The 13,773-nt window shown below is 39.1% G+C and overlaps 1 protein-coding gene across 3 annotated transcripts in view; it reads right to left on the bottom strand.

The window, feature by feature from the left end:
* ITGB8 (integrin subunit beta 8) overlaps positions 1-13,773 on the bottom strand; it is an 89,630-nt gene that overhangs the window by 37,100 nt on the left and 38,757 nt on the right. Inside the window, exons 3-5 of one of the 3 annotated variants that reach the window (XM_059712506.1) lie at positions 12,636-12,807; positions 4,998-5,244; positions 291-456 (exon numbers count right to left, since the gene is read on the bottom strand). In XM_059712506.1, the coding sequence (XP_059568489.1) occupies positions 291-456; positions 4,998-5,244; positions 12,636-12,807 (585 nt within the window). The remainder of the gene's footprint in view (positions 1-290; positions 457-4,997; positions 5,245-12,635; positions 12,808-13,773) is intronic. The other 2 variants (XM_059712507.1, XM_059712508.1) reach the window with 2 other exon arrangements.

Below are 13,773 nucleotides of genomic sequence, written 5' to 3'. Positions count from 1 at the left end.
GGACAGCTGGCGCTTCCTGGGGGTGAGTGGAAAGTGCAACCCTTTTGGAAAGGATTTTCCAAGTACATAGTTAGTCTTTCCCTTTTATCTTTTCCTATTTATAACCCACTCCAAATTTAGCTCCTCAGTCCTAAACATAGACCAAAATGAGTAACATTGCTGATGAATAAGAGATATAGGTATTCTTCTATGCTATGTTTTCAGTCCATAAATCAAAAAGAAAATGAAAATCCTAAATTCTTGGGGAGTTTTGCATTTGCACAAACACTCAATGATGTGAAACTTCTTACCTCACAGACAGCTGCCTGAAGCATAGCATCAAAACCTCCTTCAGGTGTATCGATATTTCCAGAGATCTTCTGTCTATGTACCGCTTTTTCAAACTCAGTGATGTTCTCTGTCAAAGATAGTACATGGATGTATCCATGGGGAGGCATACAGTCTAAATTGTAGTCGCTGTGTGGGCAAAGAAGAAATGAAAATTCTATTTTGCTATGCTTCCTTCAAAGATCCAAAATATTACTCACAGTAAAATTATGTGGTTGGTGTGAGAAGGTAATAGTTGTTTTTTTATTTGTTTTGCCAAGAAAATTTTATTAGATAAAATCTGTACTTTATAAAGTCAAAGGACAGTTCAATATTGGTCAGTATTTCTTTGCAAGTAGGAAATAGGAATATAATAACTTGGTGTTAAAAAAATAAAGAATATTAAACATGTTTCTTATATAATACTAGTGGGCCAGTGCACAAATTCATGCACATTGAAAGGAAATTAATTAGAAGAAGTATTTTAATATCATGATTTGCCCTTTCTCTGTAATAGAAGTTCAACCAAATTCACTATTGACACTGTCAGATTGAAACACACACGTGCAATTGGCGCCAGCAAGAGCTTTATATGTATTGTGCATGCGTGAGTCAACTTAGCCATATATATATATATATCCTATCTAATAATAGAGAAACATGGTAATTAACCGTAACTTTGCTACCCTTCCCATCGGCTAATCAGCGAGACATGCAAATTAACTGCCAACCAAGATGGCGGCTGGCAGCCAGGCAGCTGAATCGAACAGGAGGCTTGCTTGCTCCAGTGACGGAGGAAGCCAAGGTTCCACGCCTGCTGCTGCCAGCCTCTGAGCTGCAACTCTAAGAAACAATGTTGCAATTATAGAAGCTAAACCATCCCCAGAAACCTGCTTTCAGTCGTCAGAGCCTGAGCGAGCAGGACCACAACAGTGTTACAATTATAGAACCCAAACAAACCCAGATCAGCAGCTGAGGTCTCAGAGCTGAAGCTGAGCTTCAGAGCTAAAGCCAGCTCTCAGTTCCAGTGACAGCCATAGAAGGTAACTAAATCCCAGAATAAAAAAAAAAGAAAAAAAAAAAGGAGAGGTTGGGAGCTTCAGTCACCCGCCAACCTGAAAACGGCCCTCAGCCCCTCACCCAGACTGGCCAGGCACCCCAGTGGGGACCCCCACCCTGAAGGGGGTGTGACCAGCTGCAAACAGCCATCACCCCCTCATCCAGTCTGGCCAGGCACCCCAGTGGGGACCCCCAACTTGAAGGGTGTGTGACCAGCTGCAAACAGCCATCACCCCTCATCCAGACTGGCCAGGCACCCCAGTGGAGACCCCCAACTTGAAGGGGGTGTGACCAGCTGCAAACAGCCATCATCCCCTCATCCAGGCTGGCCAGGCACCCAAGCGGGACCCCCACCCTGAACCGGGACACCCTTCAGGGCAAACCAGCCTGCCCCCACCTGTGCACCAGGCCTCTATCCTATATAGTAAAATGGTAATATGCCTCCCAGCACCGGGATCAGCAGAGCCACGAGGCCTCCCAGCACCGGGATCAGCAGAGCAGCCAGGTCTCCTAGCACCAGAATCAGTGGAGCAGCCAGGCCTCACTGCCCCGGTGTCAAGCGGAGCCGTGAGGCCTCCCAGCACTGGGATCAGCGGAGCCGATAGACCTCCTGCCCCTTGGAGCAGCATGACAGGGGGCAGCGTCCAAACCCCCTGATCGCCCTGCGGCTCTGTGTGTAACAGGGGGCGGGGCCACAACCTCCCTATCCGCCCTGCTCTGTTCATGACAGGGGAAGGCATCCCAACCCCCTGATCGGCCCTGCTCTGTTCCTGATAGGGGGGAGCTCCCCAACCCCCTGATCGGCCCTGCTTTGTGTGTGACAGGGTGCGGCGCCCCAACCCCCCCATGGCCCCTGCTCTGTGTGTGACAGGGGGGAGCTCCCCAACCCCCTGATTGCCCTGCAGCTCTGTGTGTGAGCAGGGGGAGCTCCCCAACCCCCTGATCGGCCCTGCTCTATGCGTGACAGGGTACGGAGCCCCAACCCCCCTGATGGGCCCTGCTCTGTGAGTGACAGGGGGTAGCGCCCCAACCCCATGATTGGCCCTGCTCTGTGCGTGAGAGGGGGTGGCACCGCAACCTCCCCATCGACCCTGCCTTGAGTGTGACAGGGGGCGGTGCCCCAACCCTCCAATCGGCCCTACCCTGAGCGTGACTAGGGGTGACATTGCAACCTCCCGATCCGCCCTGCTCTGTGCATGACAGGGTGTGGCGCCCCAACTCCCCAATCGGCTCTGCTCTGAGCCCGACCAGGGACTGCACCTAGGGATTAGGCCTGCCCTCTGCCACCAGGGAGCAGGCCGAGGCCAGCAGGTTGTTATCTCCCGAGGGGTCCCAGACTGCAAAAGGGCACAGGCTGGGCTGAGGGACACCCCCTCCCGCCCTCGAGTGCACAAATTTTTGTGCACCGGGCTTCTAGTATATGTATAATAAACTTGCTTAATTAGATCTGCTTTCTGATGTAGCTAAACTTTTTCCAGCCTATTGAAGTACTCCAACTTCATCGACTCCATTTTCAGGTAATTATCAGCAACACAGCAGTAAATATCAACACAAAGCAGATTATTATTGTAGATCATGCAGGGAGAGCAAAGGGTACAGTATTTAACTGCAGTATTGTTTGACTATTTGTGCACAGTGAGAAAGCCTGGAATCATTTTCAAGGTCCACCAGTTCTGCCGTTTCTCTGTAAATGGCCAGTGCACGTCACAGCAGCTCCTGTTTTGAGTGTCTGCCCCCTGGTGGTCAGTGAACATCATAGCAACCGGTCGGACGGTTGGACACTTAGTATATTAGCCTTTTATATATATATAGACTAGAGGCCCAGTGCATGAAATTCGTGCACGGGGGGGGGGGGAATCCCTCAGCCCAGCCTGCGACCTTGGGGGATGTCCAACTGCTGGTCCCCTGGTGGTCAGTGCACTTCATAGCAACTGGTTGTTCTGCATATTAGGGTTTTATTATATACTAGAGGCCTGTTGCACGAAAAGATTCATGCAATAGGCCTTCCCTTCCCCTGGCTGCCGGCACCGGTATCCTCCGGCACCCGGGACCCAGGTCTTTGCTCCGGCCGGAGCTGCCTTCAAGCCTTCACTGCTCCGGCCGGAGCCACCTTCAGTCTTTGCTCTGCTGCTTCGCGCCTATGTATGCAAATTAACTACCATCTTTGTTGGTGGTTAATTTGCATATCTTGCTGATTAGCCAATGGGAGGTGTAACGAAGGTACGGTCAATTACCATGTTTGTCTATTATTAGATAGGATGATAGGACATTTAAGGGACTTTATTATGCTAATATGCAGTGTTAATTTTGAAGAGGAGATAAAAATTTGTAGTGATTTCCTATCACATTGGACCATGGAACAACTGAAAAACACTTTTTAGGAAATGTTTTTTAGGATTTTAGTGAAAATACTATACTATTATTAGATTATTTAAAAATATTGTCCTATTTGTTAAATTGATGCTTGGCGTGCAATTATTGACTAACATTCAAAGTTCATTAAAATTGTTTTGAGCCCTAGCTGGTTTGGTTCAGTGGATAGAGCATTGGCCTGCAGACTGAAGGGTCCCGGGTTCGATTTTGGTCAAGGGCAATGCCTGAGTTGTGGCCTTGATCCCCAGTAGGGGTTGTGCAGGAGGCCAGCCAATCAATGATTCCTTCTCATCATTGATGCTTCTCTCTCTCTCTCTCTCTCTCTCTCTCTCTCTCTCTCTCTCTCTCTCTCCTTTCCTCTCTAAAATCAATAAAAATATTTTTTAAAAATTGTTTTGAGAATTTCATGGTGTTCCAAAAAGTGGGCGTCATTTCTCAGGTGCATCCCTGCAGGGAGAAATCTCAGGAACCCCCCTGCAGTGTTTCAGTCCTGGCTGCACTATGGCAGTGCTGTTTTGGTAATAAATGTGTGTACTTACTATAAAGTGGCCTGGGCTATTTATGGAAGTAGGAAATAAGATGTTAAAATGAAATGTTTTATTAAGGAGGCACTAAACATTTATATTTCTCTCTGAAAACTCAACAGGCTAATTAGACTACTGTGAGTAACTTGTATTCTTAAGGTCGGTTTTGTTTTATAGTGGGGCATATGCTATTTAGAATTGGACTTTCAAAAGAAAAAGGGCTCTTTCTAGAATGCAAATTCTCATTTTATGACCTACCCTCCATGTGTTAGCTGAATTTGCTTAGTAGTCACATCATAAGTAACAGCGTAATCCATAGTCACAATACAGTAAGGGGAAATAGATGCAGTACTGATAACATAAGTAGTATAAATTCAACAAACCTTAATTCAACAAATTTGAAGCAATCAAAAAGGAGAAATACAGAATATTTAAAGAGGTATTTACATACATGGAAGCCTGATTATTGGACGTTTGTCCAAAATTACTCATATTATTTGTGTTTTATGTGTGACAAAAAGTGAATGATATTTGAAAAAAATAAAAAATAAAAAGTCCAAGCAACAGATAATCTCAGAAGTTTTCAGATAGGAATATACTTCCCCTCCAAATATTTTCACTTCTCTAATAAAACAAAAATATAAAATTTAGTAATTTCTTTATATAAAAACAGTGAGATTTAATATGAAGAAAATTTCATTCAGCATTATGATAGCCACCTCAAACACTAGATACCTGCATTGATTGTGAATCCTTTCTGGGTGGATGCTAATGTATGGTGAAACTGTTTTATCAACATATGAACCAAATCCAAGACGAAAGTCATGGGAGAAAAATGCCATTTTTCTAGATAAATCATTTCCAATGGAATTTAGTTTTTCAATATTATTGTGCATTGATGCCGAGACATCAACCAGATAATAAAGATCCACAGGATATTTCTTCAGAGGATGAATTTTCAGCATAAAATTAGCTTCAGCTCCTAGTTCAAAGAAAGACAAATATCATGTATTTATTTTAAATATCTCAGGATAAACTGTCAATAAGTCACATTTTAGATATAGAACAATAATAACCAATTTGTGTGTAATTTATGAAATCAGGAATATTCTGGAATAATTTTAAGGCAGTTTGAAAACCACACAAATGTGTGAGTTTCCAACTTTTACAATGCATTTCTCACAATTTTATAGGGCAGATAGAGATAATACCATCAAATGGACCAGCTCAATATAAATGCAGTAGGGAATGTACTTATTACCATCTGAACCTATAGTTCTAGTATCTAGAAAAGCACAGCACAAGACAACAAGCAGCATTCCATCTCAAGAGAGAGTAGGTGGCTATGTTCATGTAAAGATTGCTTTCAGGTATAAATTCATTCTTTCGGATTAAGGCATATTTATATGTGAGATGTGAAACTCCGTTACTGAGCAGTATATTAAGCAATTCAAAACAATTAGTACATCATCAGAATTACTTGATATGATTCTTCTCAGCAGTTAGTTTTGAGAAGGAATGAGAAAGTAGTCTAAAGAACAGTAGCCAGCAGTGCCACAGTGAGGACCATGCTGGGTTCTTTCTCAATAAACATGTGCGGAGGGGTCATGGAGGCAAGGGAACTGGGTGAGAAGAGGGTGACCACAAGGAGAGCTGTGGGAGTCTCCCAGGGACAGCCCTGCAGAGTTGGTAGCTCTGTATTCTTTTTTAAGTAAATGGTGAAAACATCAATTTAAATACTTTGTGAATTTTACTTTTTTAAATAATAAAGCAAATGCTTTGTAAGTCATTAATTATTTGTCCATGGAGAATATTTTGAATGGAAATATTTTTAAAAAACACCAATTTGTATGCATAATTGGTAGTCTGATCTATCCATTAAAGGTATCCCCTAATCTAGCCAGTCATACCGGTATTTGTAGTCTTAATGTGCTTAACAGTAGCAGTATTTTCTCTTAAATTATTTCACAAATCAGAAGTTTTCCAGCCAGATTAAGGAATGCATTCAAAGTAATGTTTTTTTTTTCTGATACCTAATAATTATGGGAGAAAAGGACTATTCACTCATTCCCAATTTGCCAACATATGGATGAAACCCCTTTACTGTAACACTCCTAATTTTTTGGCCCAAGAGTTTGGGGGAGAAATTTGGCATGTGTCATCCAGCCCAGCCAACTCTCTGTCCTAACATTTAGGAGCTGGGCTGCCTTACATTTAAGAGCTGGGCTCAGCTTTCAGGTACCTGGTGTAAAAGCCTGACCATGTAGAAGTATCTGCAATTTGGGTAGAGCATTTTAATTCGGGAGAATGATAGAATTTGCCAGATAGGGCTGGATCGGTGAAAAACAGAAATGGAGTAGAATTGGGGAGTGTGGTTCATGAGGAGGACTTTGAACTTTAATGTGTGGGTCAGTATTGAAACATTTTCATTTTTATATTTTTACAAATTGAGTAGTTGCTTTTTAATCATTGACTTGGAGATATGGCTGAAGGCCTTAGGCACTGGCCACATGTTATTTTCATCTTGGTGGATCATTGCAGTTTATGGTGGCTCTGTCTAAAGATGAATGGCTGTCTGTTTTTTATAGTCATTGCAAAATAAACCAGTTAAGTGTATTGTGCAGGTTGTTATATTGTTGGTTATCTCAGCCAACAGGCAGAGTCTGTGAAGCATCAGCAAAACACAGTCCTTGGAGGCCTATTCAGGGAGCTCGAAGCAAATGCTAGTCACATAAGGGCCCTCAGCATATGCCAGTTGCTCATAGCCCAGCAAACAAAAATCATGGTCTCACTAGATGTTAGTAATTATTATCATTACTATTACTAGAGCAGCTTTAGGGTAAGAACTGTCTATCCATCTCTGAAGCCTCTAGGTTTTGTACATGCATAGCCACTTATAAATGTTCTTTAACTGGACAATATTTGAAGCACGTTTATATATAGCCTTTTAAAAAGCCCACATATTTATCACAGTAAGAGGCTAATATCTATGATTTCTTTCCCACAGTTTAGGGGTGCCATCGTTTCTCTCTTTAAGAGGAAAACGGATAGCCCCAATATGTTTATGCTACTACCATGTCTATTATTATCTCCAGGAAAGCTTCATTCTCATATCTTTTGAGATTCTAAAGGCTCAGATCCTTTAATAGAATGAGAAAGAGGACTTGGAGGAAAGTTGAGACCTACTTAGAGTTACTGCCAGTATTGGTTTGAATAGCCCAAAGAATTAAAAGTTCTTAGCATGATTTTGAATTACTCAAATAATGGAGTGAGCATCTCTGAAGTACTGGCTACAACAAATATGACTGGGCATTAAGAAAAGATAATTTTAAAATGATCTTCATAAGGTGAAATTGAAAACCATAACAGAATATACAAAAGTGTAGCAGTAAGAAAGAGCAGCCAATTACTATTAATTATACTTGGGCAGGGGAAGGAGAAGGCCCAAGAATGAGACTGGTTTAAAATAAGAAAGCACAGACTCCAGCACAATTCTGAATTTTTGTGGCGGGTAAAATGGGGTATATATGCAGGTGTGTGTGTGTGGGGGGGAATGCATAATTTCTGCATTTTTATGTGTGTTTTTTTAAATTATTGAATTTAGGAAGAATACCTGAGAAATCTTACATTTTAAATTAAGCTGCACTAATAGAGAACTTTTTTGTTTATAATATTAAAATGAATCAAGTTTGAAATATTTTTTAAATAGGTGAAGTATAGATTATACTAATTCTTATCATATATTCTAGAGGCCCAGTGCACGAAATTCATGCACTCAGGGCAGGGGTGGGGTGGGGAGGGTGTCCCTCAGCCTGGCCTGCACCCTCTCGCTGCCCGCGAGCCCTTTGGGGATGTCCCCACAGGGAGCGGGCTTAAGCTGTCAGTCGAACATCCTTAATGCTACCACGGAGGCAAGAGAGGCTCCTGCCACCACCACTGCGCTTGCCAGCCATGAGCCTGGCTTCTGGTTGAGCGGTGTTCCCCCTATGGGAGTGCACTGACCACCAGGGAGCAGCTTCTGCATTGAGCGTCTGCCCCCTGGTGGTCAGTGCACATCATAGCAACTGGTTGTTATGCCATTTGGTCGATTTGCATATTAGCCTTTTTTATATAGGATTGTATTACTCTAAACCAAAATTAGAGAATTTTCTTCTCTTTCCTATTTTCCTAAAGATTTCATTTCAGTGTTCTTAGGAAACATCAACTAGGATCAGTGACCTATTTCTGTTATTACTTTTCCATAGGATTGATAGGTAAAAATAAGAAAAAAAGAGTATAGTTTAAGAAGTGAAAAATAAAATAAAATGTCATTTTAAAAGCTCATTTTAAATATTCATTATATATTATACATATTTTTATATAGTCCTAACATTCTTTTAAACACTTAGTAAGTATGTGGTGTTATAGAAATATTTATAAATTTATTTTTAAAATTCTTAATAGATGTTATATTGAATGTCATGAATTTTTTAACAGTAAGCAATAAAATGATTATCAATAAAATGATTACCAAGCCAAATAAATCACAACAATATTAGGGAATAGATACAGTTTACACTTATGTATGCATTGTATCAAACCCTCAACTCTTTTTTTAAAAAATTAATTCTCACCCAAGGATATTCCCCATTGATTTTTAGAGAGAGTGGAAGGGAGTGGGAGAGACAGAGAGAGAAGCATTGATGTTGAGAGAGACATATCAATTGGTTGCTTCCCACACACACCCAAACCAGAGCTGGGGTTTGATCCTGCAACCAAGGTGCATGCCCTTGACCAGATTTGAACCTGTGACCCTTCCTGGGCTGATGCTCTATCCACTGAGCCAAACCAATTAGGGCAAACACTCAACTCTTATATGTATAATGGTGGAATGGACTTCGACATTATGAGAAGTGATGTTTCTATATGTCTGGAGTTGGTACAATGTAGCTCTATATATTCTGCCCCAAAGCTGGGATGTCTTTGATGTCACAATGCATTGTTTAGATCAGCGGTTCTCAACCTGTGGGTCGCGACCCCTTTGGGGGTCGAACGACCCTTTCACAGGGGTCGCCTAAGACCATCGGAAAACACATAATTACATATTGTTTTTATGATTAATCACTATGCTTTAATTATGTTCAATTTGTAACAATGAAAATACATCCTATATATCAGATATTTACATTACAATTCATAACAGTAGCAAAATTACAGTTATGAAGTAGCAATGAAAATAATTTTATGGTTGGGGGTCACCACAACATGAGGAACTGCATTAAAGGGTCGCAGCATTAGGAAGGTTGAGAACCACTGGTTTAGATGAACTTAATAAACCTAATTTAATGACTCTTTGCTATATTTGCAGATTATAAAATACTAGAGGCCCGATGCATGAAATTCATGTAAGAGTAGGCCTTCCTTCCCCCTTCCCCCGGCTGCTGGCGCCGGCTTCCCTCTGGCACCGGGGACATGGGCTTCCCTCGCAGCCTTGGCTTCATCCAAAAGGTTGTCCAGAAGGACGTCTGGTCTAATTAGCATATTATGCTTTTATTATTATAAGTAGTTATGTCATAGCTATGTTGGAAAGATGACTTACACACGAGACGGTTTTATTAATTTTCAAACATAAATTCAAATAGTAGAGGGAATGTGAATAAAATCAAGCCCATAATAACTGACATAGACATCAAAACATTTCTCTTTTCACTCTTCTACTACCAATGATCACATGCATACTGCCTTCACTTATCATCTCATGCTGACATCTCCCATGTCTCTATCTTCAGTCTGTATCTTTCCCCTGAACTTCAGCCTCATATAGATAAGTCACTACCTCAACCCAAGTAGTCCCAATTTGAACTCATTACCACCCCCTCTACAGAGGGCAACCCTCTCCTTCTCACCTAGATGCTTGAACCTGAGCCCACGTGTGACCACACTCATCATCAATCACAAACCTCTGAGGATGCTACCTCTCCATTATCTCCCAAGTCTGTCAATCTTTCTCCTGCCTCAATACCATTATGCCATTATTATCATTATTATTACTACCATTGTGGAAATAGCAGTGAAACTATTTTTCAACTTTTGAACTGTTAATTAATTTAAAGTCTTGGGAGGATTCAATCACCATTTTATATAAAAAAGGGACCAAGCTAAAGTCATTGATGTGTATAAATTTAAATGTAACAAACCAGTAGAAAAAAATGCACCTTGTAATTTCAAATCTTCAAATATTTTTTAAAAAGACAGTTTTAAAGGACATAGTCATATTAATTAGAGGTAAATTATATATACACTTCATGTGTACTTTTATATCTTCATTAGGTTTTTTAAGGTTTCCTTGTTTCTTGAGTCAATTCTTAATCACACATTTTCTACAAAATTATATTATCAAGATTTATACATTTTACCATGGATTTTTGTGTTTAACATTTTCTTAAAGTCTTTTTTCCCATTATTTGATTCTCTAGTTATAGTCTATATAGTAAGGTTATTTACTTTTTTGTTCTTTTTCTTAATTAGATTTGCCAACAATTTATCTATTTGATTAGGTTTTATAAAGAATTTGCTCTTGGATTTATACGTTCATTTTCCATTTTTATTTCTATTTTACATTTCATTAATTTTGTTTTATTCTTAAATTATGAATTCCTTTATCTTGTTTTCCTTATGGTGATTTTGTTTTTGTTGTTCCTATACCTTTACTTGGATACTTAGTTATTTTTTTCATTCTTCTTTAATAAAAAAAGCATTTAAAATTTTGAATTTTCCTGAGAACAGTTTCAATCACACACCATATATCTTGATGGTTTTTGCTGTTATTATTATTATTAAATAGTCTATGACTACAGTTGTTATTTATACTTGGTGATAGAATTTAATTAGAAGTTTTTATGAGTTTCTCTGTTATTTAATATTTGTTCATCCTCTCATAGTGATTTCAAATTTTATTGTACAGTACTCAGAGATATTGGCCTATAAAAAGTTTCACTTTTTGGAAATCAGTTTTCTTGTCTAAAATTTGATTTACTTCTGAAATTATGTCATGACCTTTAAAAATATTATTTTATTTATCAAGTGCTATGGACTAAATTGTGCCCCTTCCCATTTATATGTTGAAGTCCTAACTCACAATGAGATGGTGTTTGGAGATGGGCTCTTTGGGAGATAATTAGGTTTAGATCAGGTCGTGAGGGTGGGGCTCTTATGAGGGGGTTAGTGTTCTTATAAGAAGTGACACAAGGGAGCTCTTTCACTCTATCTTTCTCTCTCTGTGACTCTCTCATCCTCTCCAGGTACTGAACCAGCTAGCACATTAATCTTGGACTTCCTAGCCTTCCAAACTATGAGAAAATAAATTCCTGTTGTCTAAGCCACTTTGTATATGGCAGCAACAGAAGGTGGCAAGCATCACAATCTTACTTTCATTTTTGTGTGTATCCTTTTCCAACTGTTGCTCATACTTTGTGCTGTATAATTGTTTTATATGGTGACAAGCACAGTTTTCATTGGAAGCTTGGAATATGCTTATGGCCAAAAAAGCAATGGACTTTGTTTCTCTGGTAATCCAAGAGTGTGGAAGAAATAGTTCAGTTTTGGAATAGGGAGCTTGTGTGTCAATAATGGTTATTTAAAAATTGAATGACAGGACAAGATCACCCAGAATAAAATAATGAAGGCTTGCATATTAGTTAAAACTAAACATTTAATTGAGTGATGCACACCTGTGTACCTGAATTTATCTCGCCATATGAGGTTGTACAATGGGATTCTCTAGCACTGGCAGAAAAGGAATAATTTCTAGTGGCCTATTACTTATGCCAAACTGTGGAACAATGCGATGGAAGGGCAAGTACAGAGGAAATATAGGAGGTAGAGTATGTACTAGTGTCAGGGGCCATCACAAAGCTGTTCAAGTTAATTATGACAATTATGAATTGTAGTTTGTGTCTAAAAGTTTATGTCTAAAAGTCACAAAGGCTCTAAGGACAGCTTAATTCACATCTCTTACTAATAAATTATTCAACCAATAAATTCAACAAATACTTATAGAATGCTTACTATATGCCAGCATTGGAGAAACAGAGTGGAATAAAATATGTTCTCTTTCTTCCAGGGCTGGCAGTAGAGCAAGAATACAATTACGCTACAGCATGATCAAGTCTGGAAACACATAATTATAAAATAGTGCCGTCAAGTTTGCTGGAGTGTCTGAGGCCACACAGCTAGCTAGCTATAGGCACAATAAAGGCTAGAATTGTGATTTCCTGATTCTGAGCCCACTGTTATTTTCACTACAACAATACTGCCTGCCACAAATTATTAAATATGAGCAAGTAAAAATTTCAAATTAATAATCATCATCAATTTATTTGAAAATCATCAAACCTGGTCGCAGCTGGACCAATACTTCTCCTGGTGTCACCTGGGTATTAATTTCATTTTCAGTTGGTATTACATTCACAGACGGGTATTCTATTGAATCAATCAAACATCCTTTGCTTATTAAATTGGAAACAGTATCACAACGTTCACTCCTTGATCCACCTGAAATGAAATCCTGTTTAAAAGAAGGAAAATCACTGACATTTTTAGTGCATATCATCTCAATTAAAACCAAAGAAAACCACATAACAAATTTTGCAAAGAAGCCATCTTCTAATATTGCACCACTTATGCAACTATCCTAAAGAGCCACTTGTTTCCAATAAGAGTACTGGCAAATTTGTTTTAAGTAAGCTTTAATTCCTAAATCTTATTTAAAAAGAAGAAAATGAATATTAAAGAGGAGATTTAAACCAAGTACTTTTGTTAACTGATCACTGTAAAATTATACCAACTTAATATTTTACTTTGGAGAGACTGCTCCAGAAGAAAATTTATCCAAAATAGACCATTCAGCGGTTCCAAATTTAAGCCTTAGTTCTCAAAGAACTCAGCTGGTATGTTTATTACATATTGTTATGTTTGGAATACGAGAGCGAGTCCTCAGAAGTCACATGCTTAATTAAGTACAGAAAATTCATAAGAGAATGAATTGGAAATCTTCATTTATTAGCCTGTGAAATCTGCCAACTTCTTATACACTCAACAGTAATTCAATAATCAAGTACGATTGATGCTCATAATGAGGCAGGGAGATAAAATGACAGCTCAGATTCTCCTTATTTTGCAACTGAATCTAAAATGTTCATTATCATTCAGCATGGGCTAGTTGATGTTTATCCAAGAGCCATCCAATAAACTTGGAATTAATGGAGCAACCTTGAAATTTATCTTAACTGTGAAGAAAATGGTATTTTTATTCTTCATGTAATCATTCAGGTTTTTTTTCCTAAGAACAAGATATGTATTGAAAAGTACAGAAATATGTTTATATATAAACATTATATATAATGTTGTCCTGAATTATATGTGATATTTGCTTACACATTATTTGCTCAATGATCTTCCTGGCAATTTTGTGTGTTTTTTTTTAAAAAAAATATCTTTTTATTGATTTCAGAGAGGAAGGGAGAGGGAGAGA

The sequence above is a fragment of the Myotis daubentonii genome, chromosome 10, assembly GCF_963259705.1.
Source record: "Myotis daubentonii chromosome 10, mMyoDau2.1, whole genome shotgun sequence".
In the NCBI taxonomy this organism is placed as follows: domain Eukaryota; kingdom Metazoa; phylum Chordata; class Mammalia; order Chiroptera; family Vespertilionidae; genus Myotis; species Myotis daubentonii.
This window is presented reverse-complemented; position numbering and strand designations above follow the sequence as displayed.